Source organism: Garra rufa, chromosome 13 (assembly GCF_049309525.1).
Source record: "Garra rufa chromosome 13, GarRuf1.0, whole genome shotgun sequence".
Taxonomy (NCBI): domain Eukaryota; kingdom Metazoa; phylum Chordata; class Actinopteri; order Cypriniformes; family Cyprinidae; genus Garra; species Garra rufa.
Window position 1 is genome coordinate 20430789 of NC_133373.1, and position 24402 is coordinate 20455190.

Genomic DNA, 24402 nt, shown 5'->3' on the forward strand with positions numbered 1-24402 from the left:
TCACTGTACCTATACAGAAACTAATGTGGAGCTGAATCTAAGATTTTTATTATCTTATATTCTTCAGTTACATGTATAGGACTGTTACTAAATTTGGTGCATAAACTGATACAAATGTAAATTTTGTTAAATGTAAATGCTCTTATTGAAGAGCAAGGTGATTTGTATCTTTATTTGTAAAACATGCAATGTAAATGCAAATGTTAAATTGTATGAACTTTAAACAGAAGTCTTCTCACAATAGTATAGTCTCTCCAGTTTATAATTTGGATCATCCTTTAGGTCAGAGAGCAGCTTCACTCCTGAATCCAGTTTATTATGGGACAAATCCAGATGTCTCAGGTGGGAGGGGTTTGATCTCAGAGCTGAAGCCAGAGCATCACAACTTTCATCTGTGACACCACAATCCCATAACCTGTACAGAACAATGTCACACTCTTAATAGGAACTCTGTGTAAAGTGTGTAAAATAAAGTGCATGTATAGCACCAGACATATTTAGTTAAAAACTGATTATTATGTAATTAAAAATGATGATACGTGATTGAAACAAAAACGTGAATAAAAGACATTATCTTACTTTAGTATTTCCAGTTTACAGTGAGGATTCCCTAGTTCAGCAAATATAAGCTTTACGCTAAGGTCCCCTAGTTTATTTTTAGACAGATTTAGTTCTCTTAGGTGTGAGGGGTTTGATCTCAGAGCTGAAGACAAAGCAGCACAGCCTTCATCTGTGACACCACAATCACACAACCTGTAGAAAACAATGACACACAGTTTTGGTATGCTGTATTTTAGCCAGTCTTATTCATTAGCCACCCACAAATCTGCTGAACAAAAAAAGGTGGTTTTGCACTGTTATTAATAGTCATTAATAATGTCTTGGGCTCCAAGAACAGGATTGGGAACCATTGCTCTAGGCCAGACCTCAACAATGCACATTTTACATGTCTCCCTTATCTCACACACAGTAACAGATTTTGTCAGTGGTCAATTGTCGATGGTCAGTGAGTTAAAAAAGATCATCTTACCTCAGTATTTCCAGTTTACAATGAGGATCCATCAGTTCAGAAGACACCACAACCTTCATCTGTGACACCACAACTTATCAACCTGTAAAAACAATGACAGACTCTTCAGTCTCCCAGGCCAGAACACAGATCAGCAGGATTTACTTACGTTGAAGTTTATTTTCCCAATATCTATATATGTTTATATTAACCCTTGTGCATTCAAAAAAAAAGAAAGTTACACATAGGTGAAAAATGGACAAAAATGTCCACGTCCACAAACTGTCATAAAAATATGATTTATTAATATTTTTTTCCACTTTCACTGATGTCGATTTTTTAACCAGCATCTGTTCTATCCATAGATACCAAATATTCATTAATTTTCAGAATTTTTACCCTTTAATTGCTGGTTTGTTTACATAATGCCGCAGGTGTTTTTTTTATGAAAAAATGAAAAATATTAGTTAATTTCCACATACTAAATGCTAAGCAGATTTTTTTTCTTTGCCTATTAGCTTCTTGGGTGTGTCAATGAAGAACAACAACATTCATTTTGAGACATTTATATTTTTTTTTTGTAGTGTCAGATTTTTTTTTTTTAAAAACTAACACTTAGGGCCATAATGGACAAAAATGGCCATGTCATAGAACTGCCATAGAAATGTTATATATTAATATTTTTTTCTATTTTCACTGACTGTTGTTTTTTATCAGCATCTCTTTTATTCATAATTACCAAACATTCATTCATTTTCAGAATTTTAATGCTTGAAAAACTGGTTTCTTTACATAATGCTCACTGTCAGTGGGCAACACTAGCTCCAGAGCTTCCTCTGCTGAGTAACGTCTCTTCATCTTGCAAGCAATGAAATTACCAAGCCCTCAAGCACCAAATATGTATAGATTTTACTTTGCAAACACCTGTTTGGCTCTGCAAACACTCAAACTTTGTATAAAATCTACCAGACTACACAATCAGCGTTTTCTTGTGGTGAAAACAAAAACAATGTGTTTAGGGGCTTCTGAACTTCTACATCAAATTCAAGCTCACCTTTTATCTCTGTACAAAAACAATAACAAATGAAAAAGTGCAATCAAGGATTAAAATGTGTGTTTGGGTGAAAAATAAAAATCCTCAAATCTCTTTAACCTTCTTTGACCTTATTCATAGCTTTCTCATGGCCCCCTGACCCTGCCAAGGGTGAGACTCAAAAACATGGAGTGGGATTTTTGATTGCCAGTACAATATCATTTCTTTCAAACATATTACACCCATAAAATATTCAGTAAACACATACAAACCACACTCTGACATCCTTACCAACATACCCACACAATTTTAGCTGCATTATATTTCCAATTGACTCTATAATAGGCTATAATATGCATAAGCAGAAAACACAAAAAAGCGAGTATTTCTTTTATATGCCAAATTTGAAAAAAATGGCACAATCTAGTAAAAAATGGTAAAAAATTAAAATTTGAAGCCTTTCCGATAGAATGAATGCCTATTAGCAAATATTGCATCATTTTATAGTCAAATGGCCCTGGGTTAAAAAAAATGCAGTTTTAATGGGTTTCAATGTGGACATTTTTGTCCTTAAGGTCCTGAGTGTGAGTATTTTTTGTACGGAGGGTAAAATAGATTTTTTTTAAGGAAATGAGGGTGAAATATTAAACTTTCAATAAAAATACACACCTGAGCCAAGATTTATGCAGTTGGCATTAACACAGACACACTTAAAACAAAAAACAAACTGAAATGGATAAAAATGTCCATAAGGTCCATAAGGCAGCCCCACTCTCCCATTTCTCCTCTCTCAGCAAAGCTGCGTCAAACAGCAGAGTCAGGGAGCTAAGCAATCCCTGTTTTGTGCATCAGACTGGGTTTTGGGGATAATAAAACAAGGCCTTACACTTAAATTTGCTTGAAGACTCCTGCATTTCAGCAGTGTGGTCTCCACCCTGGTTCAAAGCAAGGACGCACACGTCTTACGCGCTGAGGTGATGAAACTGCTTTCCGCTCTGTTCAGACAGTCGGTACAGCTGTTTGTATGCTTCGGTGGCGGCACCAAGGGGCTACCGGTCATGAAGCATGACTCTTTCTTGGGCCTACAATGCCCCATAGGAGTAAGAGCTCACTCAACTAGAGGCATTGCCTCGTACTGGGCTTGGTCTATTGGTGTGTCCATAGCAGAGATTTGTGAGGCGGCAGGCTGGGCCTCACTATCCACATTTGCCAGGTTCTATAATCTGAATGTCCCGGGTCCACAGGCATGGGTCCTTTCTGCTTAGATGGGCCCACTCTTCACAAAACCAGTGCTCTGGAGTTGCCTCCTTCCTGTACGCTCTTGGTCCTCAAAACGAGTTCCGAGGCTGTACAAATTCCTTTAGATGATTACTTAGGTTGTGCCGACATCTGTGGCCCTATTGTTCCTGCAGGGTTTTATTAGTCATTCCTCTAGCATAGCACAGCGGGATTGTACTGGTTCTCCATAGCAGACGCAGTACGAGTGAAGTCTCGATAGGGAAAGTACTCGGGTAGTAACATAACCACAGTTCCCTGTGATACAGGAACGAGTACTGCGTTGCTGGCCGTGCTATGTAGCCGCACGACTCAGTTGTTGCTTCAGTCAAAGTAACCTGATGATCCTATGCTGAAATGCCCACTTATATAGCCAGATAGCCCAGCCCATTCTATTGGGCTGCATTTCCATAGGCTTGTTTTTAATTTACCTCACAAACCAATGGCCGTGCAATTGCACTGTGTTAAAGAAAAAGCTTCAGTCATCAGAGAAAAATTAGTTTTCCCCATAGCATCTTAGCAGACGCAGTACTTGTTCTCGTATCTCAGGTTACGTTAGTAACTGTACATTTCCCTACAATCATAAATCAATGTTTATTTTTGGTTTCTGGACAAATTAGGCTGGAAACTGAAGCGAAAAATAAAAACATATTTTAAAAATGTAAAATATTTTTAATGTGTGTGGAAATTTACTAAAACTAAAATATATATATATTTTATATTGTAAATATATAAGTGATTGCATTTGTTCTTCCCTCCTATCCATAACATCTAGGCTACAACTTTTAAAACACTGTTTCGTTTTGTTTTTTATTGGGGTGGTCTACCGGCTTTTCTTGAAGGCTTGATTAATGTTTGTTAATGTTGTGTTCTTTAAAAAACTCTTACAGGACTCTTACAGTATGTTTCAGAATGCCATGTTTTTTTTTTTTGTTGTTGTTGTTTTTTTGTAGTTATATTTATGAGAGGCTGTTATTCGTAAATGCTACTGCTGTTTATGTTATCATTTGATATACGGCTTTATCTGTAGTAAAGCTTTATCTGTACTACAACATAAAATTATCAATAGAAACTATTAATGGAAAACACATCAACAAAGAATAAAGCATACTTACAGGTTGTGGCCATAAACAATAGCTTCTCCTTTTATAGTTTGAACTACTCTATCTTTAGGGACAAGCTTTTGGGTGAATCTGGCATTGAACTCACATAGATTGAGGAAGCTGTCCTCTATAAAATGTGCAGCACAGACAGCTATATGTGGATTATTATTTTCAGGAACCAAGTTAAAAATACATATTAACCATTGCTTCTAAGTCCAGCGTCCCTATGAAGGTCAAACAAAGAGGCCCTGCAATCTGGGTGAAAATAACAGCGTTTTGATGGCATGTCAACAATACTCAATACTTGTGATGTCACTAACCCAGGAAGTAGCTTGTTGTCCCTACTAGTCATTTTTTGTTGGCCTTAAAACTCTGTAAAAGACAATTTCTCCCTTTTCATTTACCTTGCATAGCACTGAGCATCATAACTTTGCAGATGTTGTTTATGCTCAAGCAACCACATTACACGTTAACTAAAGTTAAAAATGTAAAATCGTAATCTATGTGTCCTTTAGATATTGTACAACATTATAAATTTAAAATCTGATTAAGTGCCATGTGATGTGGTGAAACATCAAGATGAATGAATTCAGTTCAGTCATCAGTGTGCTGAGAAAGAATGTGATTTATGTAAAACGATTCTAAATAGTAATTAAGATACCAAACATTTTTATGTAATCATACTTGAAACTAGTTAAGAATACGTCTATCTGAGATTATGTTGGAGTGGAGATGATCTTACTTCAGCATCTCCAGTTTACAGTGAGGACTCTTCAGATCTGCAGAGAGCAGCTTAATTCCAGAATCTCCTAGTTTGTTCCCAGACAGATTCAGATGTCTCAGGTGTAAGGGGTTTGATCTCAAAACTGAAGCCAGAGCAGTGCAACCTTCATCTGTGACACCACAATCACTCAACCTGTAGAAAACAATGACACCCTCTTTCCTCTCAGTTCAGAACACACAGATAAGATCAACAGACTCCTTAATGTTTGTTATATATTTTTTTATTTATATTTACGTTTATAAATGTATGTTTTTAGAAATACCAAAACATTGATTGTGCAATATGTTTAGAAAGACACAGAAAATGTATGTGATATGAATACAATTTTCATTCATTAAGAAATGAATTAATTAATTATCGAAATATTATTAGTTTGACAATTATATATTCATCTTTCACTTTCTTCTCATAGTCGTTTTCATGTTTTATGTTGGTCTGAATGATCAGGAAGTGTGTGTACACTTGAGTGAGAGTCTTGTAAATCTCTCCACTCTCTATAGTTAAAGAATATGTCTATCTGAGATTATGTTGGAGCAGAGATGATCTTACGTCAGTATCTCCAGTTTACAGTGAGGATTCTCCAGTCCAGCAGCAAGCAGTTTTACTCCAATATCTCCTAGTTTATTTCTACACAGATTAAGTTCTCTCAGATGTGAGGGGTATGATCTTAGTACTGAAGCCAAAGCAGAACAGCCTTTGTCTGTGACACCACAATCACTCAACCTGCAAAAAGATAAACAACATACTTGTTTTTCAATTTAATCTCTCAAAGGTCAAGGTCAAATTTATATGAATAGTTCATTAATTATTTATAACTTTATTTTAATCTTTTAATATTGCCATTTAAAAAGACAAAACAAAATAATACATTCAATGAAAAATAAGAGAAAATTTCAGATTGTCTCAATTTAAACCCTTCCAGAACCCTCCCACCTAATGAATCATAAATGTAATATAAAACCGAGATATAAAGAAAAACAATGAAAAGGAAAATAATAATAATAATAATAATAATAAGTAAATACAAACATTCCTATTCTCAGTATGTATTTAGAAGACTGCTTGCAACGATGCCAAGCATCACTCCAATCTGTAATTTTTTGCCAATTTGGCATTAGATGAGCTAAGTGGAGAACCTTACACTGCAATAGGTCATGTCTGGCACATATGGAAGAGGAGTGAACTATATTTAGAATGTTGCCCCATTGATCATCATTAACAAAAACACCTAGGTCATGCTATTTCTAAGAGAAACACAAGGTCTACATTATGTTATTTACTTATTAAATTGTAAATAATTGAAATGAGATGTTTCTGGCCCTCAAAAATTGAGAAAATTCAGGAGAAAACACCTTCAGAACAAAGTGTCTCACCTGAAAGAAACAAATGACTACCAACTTTACAGACTGCACTTAAAGGACAAAAGCGAATAAGATATAAACACTCCATTTTCATATAACTCAGTGAGCTTCACTATGTAAAACTAAATGTTTCCTAAATTTGACTCAAATTTTGATAGTGCTAGTGAATTAATTGTAACTTAAAAGCTAAAATGTGGACTGGCAATTTGTACATATGTATATTTAAATAGTTGCCTTCAGTTGTTATTCAGATATGCTGCTATATTGTTCCATTAATGTACAAAATGTGTGAGCTTTTAAAAGGGAATTGTTCTCAGTGATACTTACTGAACTGATCTAAATTCTTGAATCACAGGCAGCAGCTTCTGAAGAACTTTTAGTTTCCCCCAACAAATTTATTAAGATGAAACTCATAAAGTTTTTCTTCTGATGTCAACAACAACAACAAAAAAAAAAACTACAGCTGACCATTGAGATGAAGAGAGTTTGGCTTCACTTGTTGTTCTAGATTTTAGATATTGTTGAATTTCCTCCAGTAGTGAATGGTCACCCAGTTCATTCAGACAGTGGAACAAATTAATAAATTTCTCTGGGGAATGAGTGGTCCTGATCTTATTCTTGATGTACTCAGCTGTTTCCTCCTTACTGTCAGAGCTACTTTTCGTGTGTGTTATTATTTCTTGTAGAAGAAACTGATTAGACTCCACTGACAGACCCAAAAGGAAACGCAGGAAAAGGTCCAGATGTCCGTTTTTACTCTGTAATGCCTCATCCACAACTCTCTGATGTAGGTCAGATAAAGTATACTTCAAAAACATTGATAGGTCAGACAAGACATTAGAGAAAACATGTGTGCAGTTGTTTGTAAAGGAAACGTGCACATACAGAGCTGCTAGATGTTCCTGAATGCTAAGATAAACAAAGCAGAATGCTTTCCCATCATACAAGCCAAATTCCTCTCTGAAGATCTGAGTGCACAATCCTGAATACACTGATGCCTCTGCCACATCAATGCCACATTCTCTCAGGTCTTTCTCATAGAAGGTTAGATTGCCCTTAATAAGCTGCTGGAAAGCTAGTTTTCCCAGTTTGACAATTATGTCTTCGTCTTTCACTTTCTTCTCATAGTCCTTCTCATGTTTGATGTTGGTCTGAATGTTCAGGAAGTGTGTGTACATTTGAGTGAGAGTCTTGGGAATCTCACCACTTTCTGCTTGACTCAACATCTTCTCTAGAACAGTGGCTGAGAACCAGCAGAACACTGGGATGTGGCACATAATGTAAAGGCTTCTGGATGACTTCAGGTGTGAGATGATTCTATTGGCCAAACTCTGATCACTGATTCTCTTCCTGAAGTATACCTCCTTCTGTGGGTCGTTAAAGCCTCGTATCTCTGTCACTCGATGGACACATTCAGAGGGGAAGAGATCAGCTGCTGCTGGTCTGGAGGTGATCCAGATGAGAGCAGAAGGAAGCAGATTCCCCACAATGAGGTCCACTAGCAACACGCCAACTGAGGCTGATTCTGAGACATCAGTCAACTTCACACTATTCTGAAAATCTGGAGCCAGGCGACACTCATCCAGACCATCAAAGATGAACAATACTTTATATTTATCACTGAAAGTGTCTATTTCTTTTATTTCAGGGGAAAAAACATTAAGTAGTTTGGAAAGACTAAGTTTGTTGTCCTTCATCAAATTGAGCTCTCTAAATGGAAGTGGAAATAAGAGGTGGACATCGTGATTTGCTTTCCTTTCAGCCCAGTCAACAATTATGTGTGGTTTAGCCTAAGCCCTGTCTGTTAAACCGGGCCATGGTCTTCAGTCATTTTAGTAAGCTGACAAAAGTCTAAACAAACAAATTCTGATATAAAACCAAATATAGGTTGTCTGCCCCACTGAATCCGGAAGTAACAAACAAAAAACATTCTTATATTAATATAATAATGTTTTAAAACATACACACACGCAACTTCCCAGTGCTTTTTTTGTGCCGACATTAGAAGCAGCCATTTGGGGGCAGTAATGAGTGGTTAATGTGTACTAATACAGTTACAAGAAGAAGAGGAATGTCCTCTGTGTAGAGATTTTAAACATGGGCTCAAGAGTAACACGCCTTATTAGAAACTTTAATTTAGAGAACCGCGCTCACCGAGAAATAAGCAAGGCAAAACCTAAAGCAGCACCACGATATCCAGCATCAAGCAGTGTTGAAGAAGAAGAAATCGCGGGTGAGAAGGCGTTTTAGAGCATGCTAGATTACTGTCACCTCTGCTCGTTAGAACTTTCTAGTAGTGAAGGATCTTACCTAATGTCTTGTAGAAGAAACATAACTTGTGATTATGATTTAGCACAGCAATGAGAGTAAATGTTGTTCTTCAACTTAACATTTTAAGCAAATTCTATTTATGTGATTGTGTTAATGAACCTGTTTTATTGCACAAATATACATATGTGAACACCCCCTTCTAATAAAGCGTGACAACATATATGAGACATGGATGCAGTTACTTTATTTTATATAAAAATATCAAACGGTTATAGAGGTTTTATTATGCATATCACATTTCTTTATATGTAATACTAATTATTATGCATGTAAAGTTCCATAATATATGAATGGCATTTGTTAAAATAATACATCTTTCTTCTAAAGCTACACCATGCACTTGTCCTTTCATGTGGTTTTTCTACTTCAGATCTTTGACTGCAGGGAGGCCATGTAGAACACATTGATTTAAACCTTTTTTCCCAATGGCCTTATTACCTTAGACTCTGTTGCTTGTAGATCCAGAGATGTCCATGTGTCAAAAGCCAGACTTGTTAAAAGAACATGTCCACATACGTTTGGCAAATAATTTTAAACAAAACTGCATGTTACACATTTTTTTTGCATGATCTGACATATGTGTTTCTATGCCAGCCACCAGCATTTCAGAAGAGATTCATCGGAGGAATGATCCACTGCTGTCAATGCTCAAGGACGTTTATGTGGAGTCTAAAGATCCAGTTCCTCAGGTTTGAATTTTAGGATCTTTTTAGCTACAGATTATTAAAGTAAGCAGCAATTACTGTGGTACCAACAAGACCCATTAATTCAAATTGATTAAATTCCCTTTTAATAAATTGTATCAAATTTCACCCACAAAGCAATATTTCTTAAAATGGGTTATCAGCATAGTTATAAAGAAGACCACAGCACGATTTGGAAAAGAAACAGTAGGTCCAAACAATTCCCTTAAGTATCCATCACAAAGAGTAAAACCAAAGAATATAGTTCTGATGTGCCACAAAAGATTGTTGTCTTTCACTAAATAGAAAATGGCTGTTAGTGGCTGAAAATTCCCATTTTCACCATCAGGGCAATAATTAAGAGGCTTTCTCCAACCTCATCAGTCATTTTAGGAGATTAGCAAATGGTGAAAAAACCAGCTAAAACCAGCCTAGGCTGGTTGGCTGGTTTTAGCTGGTCAACCAGCCTGGTTTTAGCTGGTCATAGCTGGTCGGCAGGCTGGTTTTAGAGGGGTTTTGGCCACTTTTCCAGGCTGGTCAGGCTGGTCTTAGCTGGTCAGGCTGGAAAACCACCAGCTAAAACCAGCCTGGCCAGGCTGGGAGACCAGCTAAAACCAGCCACTTCCAGCTTAAACCAGCTAATACCAGCCAACCAGCCTAGGCTGGTTTTAGCTGTTTTTTTCAGCAGGGGTATTAAAAGGGGGACAATAATTATGGCCAATGTGTATTTATTTACGTTTATTTCTCCCGCCATTTCCAATTGTTTAACTTAAGTCTTAGATTTTTGTGTATATTTTTAAAGAAAGATTAAAAGGATAAACTATATGAAACATTGTTCATATTTACCAAGCCAACAACAGCTGTATATTCTGACAACAGCTGTATATTTGTTTTTCATAAATCTAATTCCCAGCAACAAATGTTTAATAGAAAAATTACATTGTTATGATTTTTTCTGTGGTGTGTTCCATGTGGCGGTGTCTTTGAAGTAACAGCAACTCACTTGTTTTTGCAAAATGCAAATGTGCACTTGACTTTCAATTCATAACATTTACAAAGTATAGACTGTAACAGTAAAATATGCTATGCACTGGGGAAAACGCATCTCAACTGCATTGAACAACACAAGCACTCGGTCAGCACCTGATGCCGCTGCCGCCCACATGCTTCTGAGCCTCTTTGAAGTGTTTCATGGAAGGATCTGTCGTGCTTTGGACAACTTAGGTCATGCACTTTTCCCTCTTCAGTTTACTCTGAAATACTTAATAGTAAGAAATTCACAGGCCAAATAGAAAACTGCCTGCATTTGGTGTGGGTGTTCTTTTTGGACTGTCACAACTCAATGTTTAATAAGAATGGCTTAACCAATCATAATTTAGGACCGGAACGATCAGTTTTATAATATAAATTCTGTGTTATTATGAAATAGTTTACTATTTGTCAAAAGTTTTCACCCTGTTTAATGAGTTTGGTTTGCACTAAATAACAATTTAAGGAAATCATTTTAAAAAAATCATTGATTTAATCTTAGAGCATTGTCAGTCTGCACTGAATGCATGCATAAAAAATGAAGGTAGACAGTGTCTCTAAGACATTTGGAGAAATGCTAAGGGTGTGCATATATGTGATCTTAGTTAAAGTCTTTTTGTATCTGATTATCCTTTTAAAATGCCACACATATTGTGCATGTGAGGCTTATTGCCAGACATATTTCACTGCAATGGGTGCTGTGAGAAATCACATCTGTTCTATAAAGTGCATAGACTGTGTAAATGACAAGAAAGAGTCCACATTTTTTAGACAACTTAGAAACTAGGCTCAGAAACTCTCTGTGTCTATGAACAGTGTTGGGGTTAATGATAGCAAGTAACTTGAGTTGCGTAATCAGATTACTTTATTCAAGTAAAGTAATGAATTACTTTTTAATTTGAAAGAAAATGGTTACTTCCTCAAATAAGTATCACCAGCTACAAAAGTAGCATAATGCCATTTTTTATGGAGTAACACAATATTGTAATGCATTACTTTTAATAGTAACTTTCCCCTGTATATGAATCATTTTGTGTTTGGGCTTGCTGACATGTCTCTAAATTCCAGAGTTTAGAAAAGGTGGTTTGCACTGCCCTCTACTGGTGTGGCTGACTCTCTGCGCTCTGTGTGCTGTAGGATGAAGCAGTTCCTGTCATTAAGAAGGTCGAGCAGGAGACTCAACGCAGGGAGCTGAAGTACAGTCTACCAGGCGACCTTTATGGTTTCTGTGATGTCACTGATGTTCCCAAAGGCAAACTGTCACTTGTGGAAGCTTTAACTGCCCTGAACAATCACAAACGCATGCGTAAAACATGGACTCCAGAGAAGCTGGCACAGGAGTACTCTCTGGACCCAAAAGATGCCAAAGCACTGACAGATTTCTTTTTTCCCTTTGATGTCAAAATCATTCCACCAAAAACAGAGGAGACTAAGCAGATTAAGGATTCTTAGCACATATGAACACTGTCACACAGACCCAAGCCGTCTCTGAAACACGCACAGTATCTAAATACTGATAGTGTTTTGACATGTCGTTTGTATTGTTTGTTTTTGAAGGGCCTGTCATAACTATTTATTAATTTGTTGTCTCATTTAAAGCATGGCATATCCCAACATTTATTTTAGTTAATAAAGTAACTAAGATAAGATAATGTAAACATTACTGGACTAGAAATATTGTCAAATCAGATCATTTCTGGTGTAAAACATCAGTACATATGACAATTTTTCTTAAATTGGCTCAGAAATCCTACATTGTGTTTGTGTGAACAGCAGCTTCATGTAATGCATCTGTTTTCACTGACAATAAATCAGTTGCCCCTGCATTGGTCATTTTAATCCAGTGTACCGAATATAACATGGTTTTACAAGGTGAAACGTACAGTTACTCTCTGCCGTTTTTGAAATTATTTTGTGTGATTTATTAAATTATTGTGGTTTATTATTATTATAGAGTTATATGATGAACATACGGTAAACTCTATTTTCCCAGGGGACAGGGGATGAGAACAACATTAGCTCTGACCTGGATGGCTTAATGTGGCTTAAGTGATAATGATATTGTAATGGTTTCAGAGCTGGGTAGTAACTGATTACATGTAATCTGGATTACATAATCAGATTCCAAAAACTAAGTACTTGTAATTAGAGTTAATTACATTTTAAAATAGCTGTAATCAGACTACAGTTACTTTTTTATGGATTACATGATTATATATTATTTACACAATAGCAATAAATTATTCATCATTCATAAAAATATGAATTCTTACATATGAATTAGTACAGATGAACACATTGATTTTTGTTTAAATTATCACTAGGTTATTTAACCATTTATTTCTGTCTTTAGAAGGCTTTTGTCTTACGTTAAAATGCACAAATTCACAATTTCTTTGTTATCTGAAACTCTTTCACCTAATATATTTACTTGAAGTATTACTTTTTCAAATGTTTTAATAATTATCACATTTGCATGTTCACTGTTTTCTGATGTTGGTTTTGGTCACAATTTTTTTGTAATTTTTTATTAATTAAAAAATATAGATTTCAATTTATCAAATTTTATTATTTAATTCATTATTAGTTTTCATAAAGCCCCTGCAGTTCCTTCACAACACTAGTTTGGGAAACCTTGACATAATGTAATGTTTAATAATGTTGTTAATAAAAACAAATGGAATATATTTTCTTACTCTTTGTATGTTTATGTCAATATGGTACAAGATTATCCTATTTAAATCAATGTGATAAACGAGTTAGGTCAAAAGTAATCTAAAAGTAGTCTAATTATATTACCTAAAATGGGCAATGTAATAGATTACGTTACTGATTACAATTTTTGTCATGTAATTTGGAATCAGTAACAGATTACAATTTTTAAGTAATCTACCCAGCTCTGAATGGTTTGGTTGTCGAATGCCTCCATAGCATTTACACGCTTCGACCAGCAGATGTCCACAGCGTACCTAGTTCGACTAAATTATTGGGTTGAGTTCATTCGAAGTTTCAGAAGTCTTCGTTTCTCTTATTACTACACCAAAACTATACTGTTCTCTCTCTCTGTTTTTTATTTAATTGTGTTTTATATTTCAAAATCACTGCTGGCCACAGTACTACAGCGGAACATGTTTCATTCCCATACCGCAAAACCAAACCCAGCTGCACCGACATCGATGATTGGCCACAGTGGAAACGCCAGCTGGCGACTCCTGCATTTTCATTGGTTAGCGGTGTGTAAATCAAATCCGGCCCTGAAATTTAATTGGTTTATTTTCAGTGACGCGGTACTCGGTGAATGCGGACAGCACGAGCGACACAGTGTGTTTGGGATGCATATGCGAAATGAGAAGCGGGTACAAAATGTATCATGCATTTCTGTCCATTTAAAATTACCGTTTGCACTCGACAAAACAGCGATGTTTTAAGTCATTTTTTTTCTCAGGGTTTAAAAAAAAAAAGATTATTACAAGATTAAACATCTGTTATGCAACGGGGTTTTCAGATTGATTCACATCTCTAAAACGTGCAGAACTCTGATGTTTTTTTAAATGTTTTTTCTAGTGTTTTTCAACCGAAAACGTTTCTGTCTACCATTACTCGAAGAAATAGATCCAACGGATGGACGCATATTTTAGATGGAAATGTGGGATGTCGGAGCTTCAAACATCTGGCGAGAGAAGGATGTGTATCTCAATCTGAGCGTATAATGATGTGGCTGATGCCGAGTCATTTATGTAAAATAAGCTACTGAGGAGAATCAAGGTAAAACACCAACCTTTTTAATTGTTGTGCTTAGAATTATATAAGATGAATATATAAGCTATATGTTATTGTGATGTTATCTACTCTTTCCTCCATTTTAAATTCACTTTCAAGGTGAATCTTGCAGATCCGTTGTGTTTTGAGGGATATTTATAAATTGAAAGAAATTGCAAGGCCAGATTTTGCAGGACAATTATAATATTAGTGCAACAAACCCCATTTGTAAGGTATGAGATCTTGTAAAAATCATATAGCTAATTTCCCCCCTGTAATCTATGACCTAATAATTTGAGATATAAGACTTTCCTCCAGAAGTGTCTCAAATTTAATAAGCTTTATCATTTAGTATTTTCTTCTAGAGTTGGCCTTTTTTTTCTGATTATAGAAATGAAGGAATTTTCTAGGTTCCAAGCATCAAACTGTCTTGGACTACTGTTGAGGCCTCTTGAAGTGATTGTGGTTCAGAAGGGATGGATACATTCTCCAAGCATAGATGAAGAGACACTTAATCATTTTATTCCTGTTGCTAGGATCCACAACTATTCAGTATACCTGACTGTCTTTCGCTCACGAGGTTATCTCTGCTGTCACTATGGTTTCGGCTTATACTGTACCACTCATAGTCTCCTCTTCAGTTTGACTTCTTAGAGCTTTAAAACAAGGCCTGTTAATTCCACTGCATATTAGCTACCTTTTATAATGTAAGTCATATGATTTAACCCAGATAAACCAACATTGTGGGGACATTTGGTAAAACTGATTTTTTTGACATTGTGGGAATATTTGGAAAACATTTAGGCCATGCCTAGAGGAACTGTTGGTTGGTAGGATAATGAAAAGCAAGTCAAGTTGTTTAGCCTGTTACATTTTAAAAAGTGCCATTCTAAAACAGATTCTGACTCCAAGTTCTGTATTAGATGAGTCGTGTTTGATGTATTCTATATGTGCCTATGTTGCTTGGCAACTGCAATTAGGCTTTTGTTAGGCAAATTAACTATACTTAGCAAAAACTGAACTTTGAACTTTGGTAATTTATATTCCCATTGCAGCTGGGATACATTTTTTTTCATCCAGTCTTTATCAAATGTTCTGCTTAAGAACACAAATGTGACCCTGGACCACAAAACCAGTCATAAGGTTAAATTTTACAAAACTGAGATGTATACATCATATGAAAGCTCAATAAATAAGCTTTCTATTGATATATGGTTTGTTAGGATATGACAATATTTGGTCGAGATACATCTATTTGAAGTTCTGGAATCTGAGGGTGCAAAAAAATCTAAATACTGAGAAAATCACCTTTAAAGTTTTCCAAATTAAGTTCTTAACAATGCATATTACTAATCAAAAATTACATTTTGATATATCTATAGTAGGAATTTTACAAAAAATCTTTATGGAACATGATCTTTACTTAATTTCCTAATGATTTTTGGCATAAAAGAAAAATCAATAATTTTGACCCATATAATGTATTTTTGGCTATTGCTACAAATATACCCCAGCGACTTAAGACTGCTTTTGTGGTCCAGGGTCACAAATTATCCGTGGGAAAATTGTTTTGACGTGGATTACTGCTTATTGTTTTGTCTAAATATTACCATTTTTAAAACAACACTGTTTACCCAAAAAATCAAAAAATTGTCATCATTTACCTGTCTAAATGGTCCAAACCAGACCACCTTCTGCAGTCCACAAGGGAGAATATTTTTAATAATGTTTCAACTGTTTGAATTTTCTAATCTCAAAGAACTGGAATAAAATGAATAAGCTGAAAAGGAGCTGACTATTTTTAGAAAAGGTTTAATGCATTTTTCTTTTCATCTTAATCTCCATATGATGCTTAATAAAGTAGTCTTTATAAGCGCATTGCTGCTTTGTGTAAAGGGGTAACCACTGTATTTCTGCTTCTCTATAAGTACCGTCAGTAAATACGCATTTTCATTCAGTGAATATGCATTTTCATTCAGCCCATATGACGTTTTTGTTTAGACAAATTACATTTAACATACATAATTTATTAGGCTGAAATACAAGTTTATCATTTTATAAAACCCTTTTTGTCAAAACTTGTATTATTTGAATCAGAGTTTATGATCATTTTACAACTACATTCAATGTGATGTTTTTCCTGAACAACATGTAAAGAATTACACATTTTATTTATTTATTTTTTAATAGTGGGAATGTTTGTAATTAAAATGCTTGCAAGCAGCTTTATTCTCTCATTCTGCATAACAAGGGTGGAAGATAATTTTTTAGTTTAATACGTCACCAAATAAATACATGAACAAACCGAAAACAAATGAACAGTACACACTGGGAATGACAAAAGAACAGGCCAACATGTAAATGTTAGCGTTTTCAGTTGTACCAGGCAGCAATACAATTTGTACTATAATTATAATTACACTAGCCTGGCGAGCCAGACTTACATCAAGATGTTTAGTCTGGAAACTCTCCATAGACGCGGCTTACTCCGAGGGGCGGGATAAACGGTTGTCTCTCAAAATCCCTATGCACGCAATAGGATAGCGCTTCAACCAATCAGAGCAACGAAGAAGGTGACGTAGTAATTGGTATATTAAGCTTTTTCCGTATCCAGTCGGCAAAACTCCAAACACATCTTCCTTTTTTAAAAATGACTTAAGTGCCGTTCTTTGCTCGTTTCTTAAAGAAAAACTTAACTCCAAGTCCTCCAGAGTCGCGGCCAAAGCCGATTCGAAAGACCGCTGTTCGACAGCTACAGCCGCCATTCTTTGTTTTTCAAGTGGCAGCCGTCGCAACTCTGTCGTCATATGTTAAGCCCGCCCCGCCTACTCTATACGCGTTGTGATTGGCCTGACCCAATTTGGGTTTTTGCAGCTAGAAGGTCTATTGAGAGTGTCTAGACCCACCTGGCTGCAAAATAATTTTTGCTGCCGCTAGGGTGCGTCTAGATTTCTAGGCTATAATTACACTATAATTATACTTAATAAAAAAAACTACAGTTATTATTAGTGGTGGGCCGTTATTGGCGTTAACGTGCTGCGTTAACGTGAGACTCTTATCGGGCGATAAAAAAAATATCACCGTCAATCTATTTTCAAAGTTGGGTTGGGAGCTGGGTATAAACTACGCAAGATATGATGACTTTCACCTTGATATTTTAGCACGGATGACGTATACCTAGTCGAATTGCACTGTAGGGGGCGAGAACGAGTCTTCAACTTCTGTGAAATTACCACATCAAATGAGACATGCAAACATATTCTGAATGCCTTCAGCAGAATTCAAATTAGCCATTTTAATCTAGATTAATCTAGATTAATTCCAAGATTTAATCTAGATTAATCTAGATTAAAAAAATTAATCTATGCCCACCCCTAGTTATTATACATATTATAGTTTTAAAATAAATGTATCTATGAGGACAGACTTCTTGTCGCACTTCTGTCAACTTGTTTTGTACACATTGTCAGAATGCATTTTTTATTATTAATGTAAGAAAAAAGTATAAAATTAATTAGTAGTAATCCTTCTGGATTTGTTAACTGTTGTATTTTTGGGTTATGAAATTAAGGAAAGTGGTTGTTTTGTTCAGTGTGACTTTTTAAAACAATATGTCTGTTCTACTTTGGACGCAGTCTGATGAGATTTATCTTACCCAACTGAATTTGCATTCAACAGCCTTTGCGCAGTTAGCTAACTGTCAACCAACCAGGGTTGGGGCCATTCATGAATTGAATTGAGAATGAATGGTAAATTCCAATTCACTTCATGGAATGGAATTGGAATTGGAATTGCATGCAGCTGACAGGAAATGGAATTGGAATTGAATTGGAATGCCAGGAAACAGAATTGAATTCAAATAAATTCCACTTGAGTTGCTTAATAAAATAATTTGACTTGATTTTCTTAATAGTTTATAGTACATTAAATATTGTAAATCACATAAACAACAAACATATAAAAGAAATACAAAGTACTGTATGTTTAGTATGTTAAGCGTGATCATTTCACATGCCAAATTTCAGGAAATGATGATAATTCGATGCAATAAAAAGTGAATGAAATACATGAATGAACATGACTCATTTTTTTGTGAGTTGAGACATATGTGGTGGTAATCATATATTGAATGTATAGTACACCCAGAAACTTATCACCACTGTCATTCAATTATTAATTCATAATGTACAGTTCTCATTTTTATTTACTTGCATTTGATCAACTCTATTTAATACATGGTATTTGTAAAGCATCATAAATAAAGTTCAAATTTATGTCTCTAAATGTAATCACAAATAAATGCTCAGAAACAGCAATAAACGGAATTCAGTGGAATTTCCCTGAATTGAATTCCACTTCCTGTAATTCCAATTCAATTCCAACTCTGTTTCCTGTAATTGTTGTTGAATTCCAATTCCAATTCCATTTCCTTCTTTGAATTGGAATTGTTGAGTTCATTCCTGAATTGACCCCGACCCTGCAACCAACCAGTGCAAGTGTTTCAATGGTTAACTCATTCGTATACTTCAGCTTACTTCAGCCCTGTCTGAAATAGTCCCTTGTACCTACCTACATTCATTTACTGTTCACTACATTAGTTTTATAAAATCACTCATTTTAATTCTATCATTCTAGTAGACAAATTTAGGGAATTTATTCGGCATGACTCTCACAGTGCATGGGTATTTTATCCACTATGGTTTTGGGCACCACTACAAAAGACTGGGGGTGATTTAGGACACAGCCTATGACTTACAAACATTTGTGGTAATGGAGAATTGCCAAGCATAAGTGATTGGAATAAGCAACATAATTAGTGCAAAATCGGATCTATTATTGCACTATAAACTAGGGCTGCAACTAACGACTATTTTAATAGTCGACTAGTCACCGACTATTGAAACGATTAGTCGACTAATCGGATAATTATTCAATTTTTCTCAAATTTAGCATGAGATTGCTTTAATTATGTGGAAAATTATAGTAAACACAAGAAAGAAGGGGGTACTTCAATAAAAAATGCATATTTTGCTGCTGATAGGCCAATTCATACTAAAAGTAAATAAAAATGCCCTGTCTAAAACCAATTAGGCACAGTGCTCGGTCAGTACAGACATAAATGCATAAATTAAGAAACTCTATAATTTTTTTAATGGACAGGCACATTTGTTTTATAAGAAAAAATAAATTAAAATCAAGTAAACATTTTCTTCCTGTAAACCATCAGCAGCAATAAAACAGTAAACAAAAATGTATATCCAAAACAAAACGTATTGGCTTCCATGTTATTTAAATCTTACCGAGGCCAGCCAAACTCCGTTTCATTCAACTGTCCGACGTGCTTTCTCTTTAAATGTTCGTGCATCACAGAGGTGCTGCCGTGATGCGCAAGGACTGCTTTACAAACCATGCAGGTAATATTTTAATTCGCCGTAGCAGGCTAAAATGCTCCCAAACTTTACTCCTGTTTCATACATACTCAGTCTGCAGTGCGTCTACAGTCCGTGTGCGTTACGTATGCGGTGCAGAAGAAGCACAGACTCGTTTTGCTTTCACACAGAACGCGTTTGCAGTCCGTACATTGTGAACGTTCTAATCCGTTAACATGGGTGTGGGAAAAAAAAACGCACTGCAGACGGAGTATGTGTGAAACGGGCGTGTTTTGGTACGCGCAGCTGCTGCGTTGGACGCCGCCATTTCTGTATGTTATCGCTCAGCATAGAAGCTGCGTATGTGCGACTCTCGGCAGAAAGATGCCTCACTCGGTTGTCTGGCGACAACATCAATTTCAACATCAATTTCAACAAAAATTTCTATTATCGATTTTTGTCGACAACGTCGACGAATCGTTGCAGCCCTACTATAAACACGTCACTCATGAATCATCATGCCTGCCTGCTATCGCTCCTGAAAAATGACTAAAAATAAATAACTAAAAGTGCGGGCTCATCAGCACCAACACTGGCCAACTACGCATTAAGCGTATGTGTTTATTAAAATCGAGATGACACTTGGGTTTTGTTTGATGACTAGTTTGCCTATAAACTGTAAATGTTAAAAAATGCCAAAACCGATTTCAAATTTTGTACACCCACAGTTAAATTCAAAACCACACAATCAGGCAGATGTCCACCTAATCTAGCAACACTGCCTTCAGTAGTTTCAGCTCATCTGTTTCCTATACAAGAAAGGACCAGGGCAGTGTTGGCATCTTATTAATGTATTAATTAGTGCAAAAAAGATTGAACGTGCTTACGAGAGCTTAAAAGTACAAAGTATGCGTGGTCACTTGCGCTGTATGTATGCCTGATACAACCCAAAGTATATTTTGGGAATTAGGTGGACTAAAAGCCAAGTACAGACCACAAGACTGGAGATTGTTGCCCAGAGAATACTAAAAAACTCATGGTCTTGTTCAACTTTGTCACATTGTCAATATTCACTGTCAAGTGGGGTTCACACTGCCAGCAATTTGCAGAGACAAAGCAGCCAGATATCATTGTGAGCTGGCAATCAAAGCTTTCTGGGAATGGCTTCCTTAAATTTGACTTTACACTTTAAGCTTTAAACCTGCAGCCAGCTGACAGCATCACTTCACTGTTACTCTGTTTGTTTGCATGTTGACATAGGGCTGGACGATATGGATGAAATTTATATTAAGATTTATTTCCTAATTTCGGTCGATACGATATAATTCCGATATTGATATGAACAGTATTTAAAAAAGCCTAGAGGAAAAACTGTCAAGAATGCCTACAATAAATCTGTACCTACAAACTTCTGAAAAATGGATTTGCTAAGTTTTTTTAACTTCCTTCTATAAAACTATATAATATTTTAGGGGGGAAAAGACAGCACAAATAAATTAATGTTCACATGTTCTTGTTGGTATTATGGCTAAATAATAAGTGTGAAATCACTGTCAAATATCTTTAATCTCACATAAAACAGGCTGATTATTTTTATAGATTGAAACAAAAGTGCTTCAGCCAGGATAACAATATGAAAAGTGCTCAGACAGGGCTTTAAGCTTACTTTTGAAAAAAAAAAAAAATAGGAGCACAGTCAAAAAATTAAGGAGCACCTTCTGATCAATAATAAAAAAAATTCTGATACAAAATTTGCCTTCCCGTTACAAGTTGATATTTGGCTTCTTAAAGTTATTTACAGGGGCTTTTTTAACCTTTAATGGCATTTTTCTAATTTTATTTAAACTATGTCATCTTATGTCAAATTAAAAAAATATATATGTATAAGCTTTTTAATTAAAACAATAAAATAAGAACAAGAAGAATAAAAGGAATAAGTTACCAATCATATGAAATCAGTATTAACTAAATTAATTTGTAACACAGAGGTGGCACAGAAGAACACAAAAGTGGCTTGTAGATGTATGTTGAGATGTGCCATGAGTGCAAATAAAATAAGTTGAGATGAATGTTTGTTTTAAATATACATTTTTAATATAGAAATATTAAATGATTTAAATGACTGAAATTATACTTTAAAAGTGAAACTAAAACTGCCATAGGTGGCAGCAAGTCACTGATTTTATCACTGAATAAATTTATTAATTTATTTGTTCCACCAGCTGATTCATTCAGTTCATTCGAAAACGAAACAACGCTGTGTTTGTTTGGAGATGCACGACTGCTTAGCTGTGACTTTTAAACTATTTTCATTGATGAAAAATCAGTAAATAGTATTGTAGTCAGACACTTAAGTCACTTAATATTAATTTCTGGTTTATTGAATTGTTGTAATAAATCGGTATCGTATTTGCAAACAATTAACAATTATCACCCTCCTTGCTTCATCTCGATCTCACAATGTTCCAATATATTCAAATAAGCTCCCTATTACGTATTTACACACTGTCTACACTTTGTTTTAATGAAATGATTTGTGAGCTTGCATTTGGTTCCCTTCTCATTTTTGTTCAACGAAGTCAACCGCCACAAATCAATCAATGTATGGGAAGCCCTAGTAATGTATATCGAAAAATCGGAAATGTGTTTTAAAATCATGTCACTGAAAGATGTGAATTCTCACATGACTGATTTCCTAATTCCTTTTTTTCTGCTTCCACAGGGTCTGCCTCTTTGCTGAGATGTGTCCAAGCGACCTGTCCGATAGGCTGAGCTTGCTCTCTTTACCATGTAACTGCAAAAAGAAGAATGCTTTATTCCTCCACTAGTCCACCTGTGGCTTCAGGGGAGCCTAGCGCCACCCTGCACCCCACACCCAAGGTGACAAGAGCCATGGAGAATTCCTCCGCAAAAGTCAACAGCTCGCTAGAGTTCCGGACTCTATCGGAATACATAACACCATCAACCGTCTGGCAGGACCCTGTTCAAGGCCTGAACCTACCCCTCCAGGTGTTCTTCTGCCTGGTTATCATCTGCGTGCTGCTGCTGGCCTTCCTCGGAAACATGGTGGTCTGCCTCATGGTTTACCAGAGAGCCGCTATGCGTTCTGCTATTAACATCTTGCTGGCCAGTCTTGCCTTTGCCGATATGATGCTAGCAGTCCTCAACATGCCCTTTGCGCTTGTCACAATGGTGACCACGCGCTGGATCTTCGGAGAGGTGTTTTGCCGCGTCTCAGCCATGTTCTTCTGGATGTTTGTGATGGAAGGAGTGGCTATTTTAATGATCATCAGCGTGGACCGCTTCCTAATCATCGTGCAAAAGCAAGACAAACTCAGTCCACGCAGGGCCAAAGTGTTAATCGCAGTCTCGTGGTCTCTGTCTTTCTGCTTTTCTTTCCCACTTTCCATTGGCCATCCTGCCTTGTACATTCCCCCCAGAGCGCCACAGTGTGTTTTCGGCTACACGGTTGAGCGTGGTTACCATGCTTATGTGATGCTCATTATGCTGGTGTTCTTCTTTGTACCGTTCCTGGTGATGCTGTACACGTTCATGGGCATCTTGAGTACGCTCCGGCACAACGCGCTGCGCATCCACTCCCATCCTGACTCGGTGTGCCTCAGCCAGGCCAGCAAGCTGGGTCTGATGAGTCTGCAGAGGCCCTTTCAGATGAACGTTGACATGAGCTTCAAAACACGTGCCTTCACCACAATCCTCATTCTTTTCTCAGTCTTCACCGCATGCTGGGCTCCGTTCGCCACCTACAGCCTGCTGTCCACCTTCAGTCGCACATTCTACTACCGGCAGAACTTTTTTGAGATCAGCACGTGGCTGCTGTGGATCTGCTACCTCAAATCAGCCCTGAATCCTCTCATCTACTACTGGCGAATCAAGAAGTTCCGTGATGCCTGCCTTGACCTGATGCCCAAGTACTTCAAGTTCCTGCCGCAGCTGCCTGGCCACACTAAAAGACGTATCCGCCCCAGTGCTGTTTATGTGTGCGGGGAGCATCGTTCTGTGGTGTAGTGAAAGACGTTTCTGAAGCTTCTTTTGTAATTCTTATGCCGAGTTCAGACTGCACAATTTTCAAAGCAATCGTGTCACAGGTGTTTTCACACTGCATGACTATCTGGGGTAGCATTCCGTCGCTGCTGTGTTCACACTGCTCGATGGATCGGCGACAGGGGGTTTCACACTGCATGACTTTACAATAGGAAGAATCGCCGACAACAAGTGACATGGAAACAACGCGAGGTCAGGCGTGCAAGTTCTCACGTGAGTTCTCATGTGAGACTGGGATTATTATAAAAAAAATGGTAGCCCGCAAGAAGATTGTCATACAAATTACATGTCCACTCATTTGCAGCGAAAAGAAAAGAAACCGAAGCTATTCTTGTTCATATTGTGATCTATACCTTCGTAACTCCTCCCTCAACTTCCCGCTGGCCTGGATGTTGCTGTCTCATTGGCAATCACCGATGTGATTTTCAGTCAGATCACCTTTCACACGGCATGATTTTGAATAGCCGACAGGTCCAGATATTTAGCATGCCAAATATCTCACGGGTGTCGGCGACACGTCGGCGATTCTCTCAGATCGCGTCTTTGATAGTTCACACTGTGTGATTGTCACTCACGTGAACGAGCACCGATTTGCCTGTGATTT

General features: G+C 36.6%; 3 protein-coding genes across 3 annotated transcripts; 2 read left to right on the forward strand and 1 right to left on the reverse strand.

Annotated features, from left to right (window-relative positions):
* Window positions 1–219: 219 nt before the first annotated feature.
* On the reverse strand, window positions 220–8147 carry LOC141348434 (protein NLRC3-like). Its single transcript, XM_073852742.1, is given in 8 exon segments — window positions 220–415; window positions 580–753; window positions 1031–1089; window positions 3749–3776; window positions 5163–5336; window positions 5754–5927; window positions 6893–8008; window positions 8113–8147. Coding segments are annotated over 8 exon segments (1956 nt in total).
* A 490-nt stretch (window positions 8148–8637) lies between these two features.
* ndufaf4 (NADH:ubiquinone oxidoreductase complex assembly factor 4) lies at window positions 8638–12432 on the forward strand. The gene is made up of 3 exons (XM_073816769.1): window positions 8638–8798; window positions 9491–9585; window positions 11746–12432. The coding sequence occupies exons 1-3, from the start codon at window positions 8663–8665 to the stop codon at window positions 12058–12060; spliced, it is 546 nt and encodes a 181-aa protein (XP_073672870.1). The 5' UTR covers window positions 8638–8662; the 3' UTR covers window positions 12061–12432.
* A 1522-nt stretch (window positions 12433–13954) lies between these two features.
* gpr63 (G protein-coupled receptor 63) lies at window positions 13955–24136 on the forward strand. The gene is made up of 2 exons (XM_073816732.1): window positions 13955–14373; window positions 22459–24136. The coding sequence occupies exon 2, from the start codon at window positions 22545–22547 to the stop codon at window positions 23760–23762; it is 1218 nt and encodes a 405-aa protein (XP_073672833.1). The 5' UTR covers window positions 13955–14373; window positions 22459–22544; the 3' UTR covers window positions 23763–24136.
* The last annotated feature ends 266 nt before the right edge of the window (window positions 24137–24402 follow it).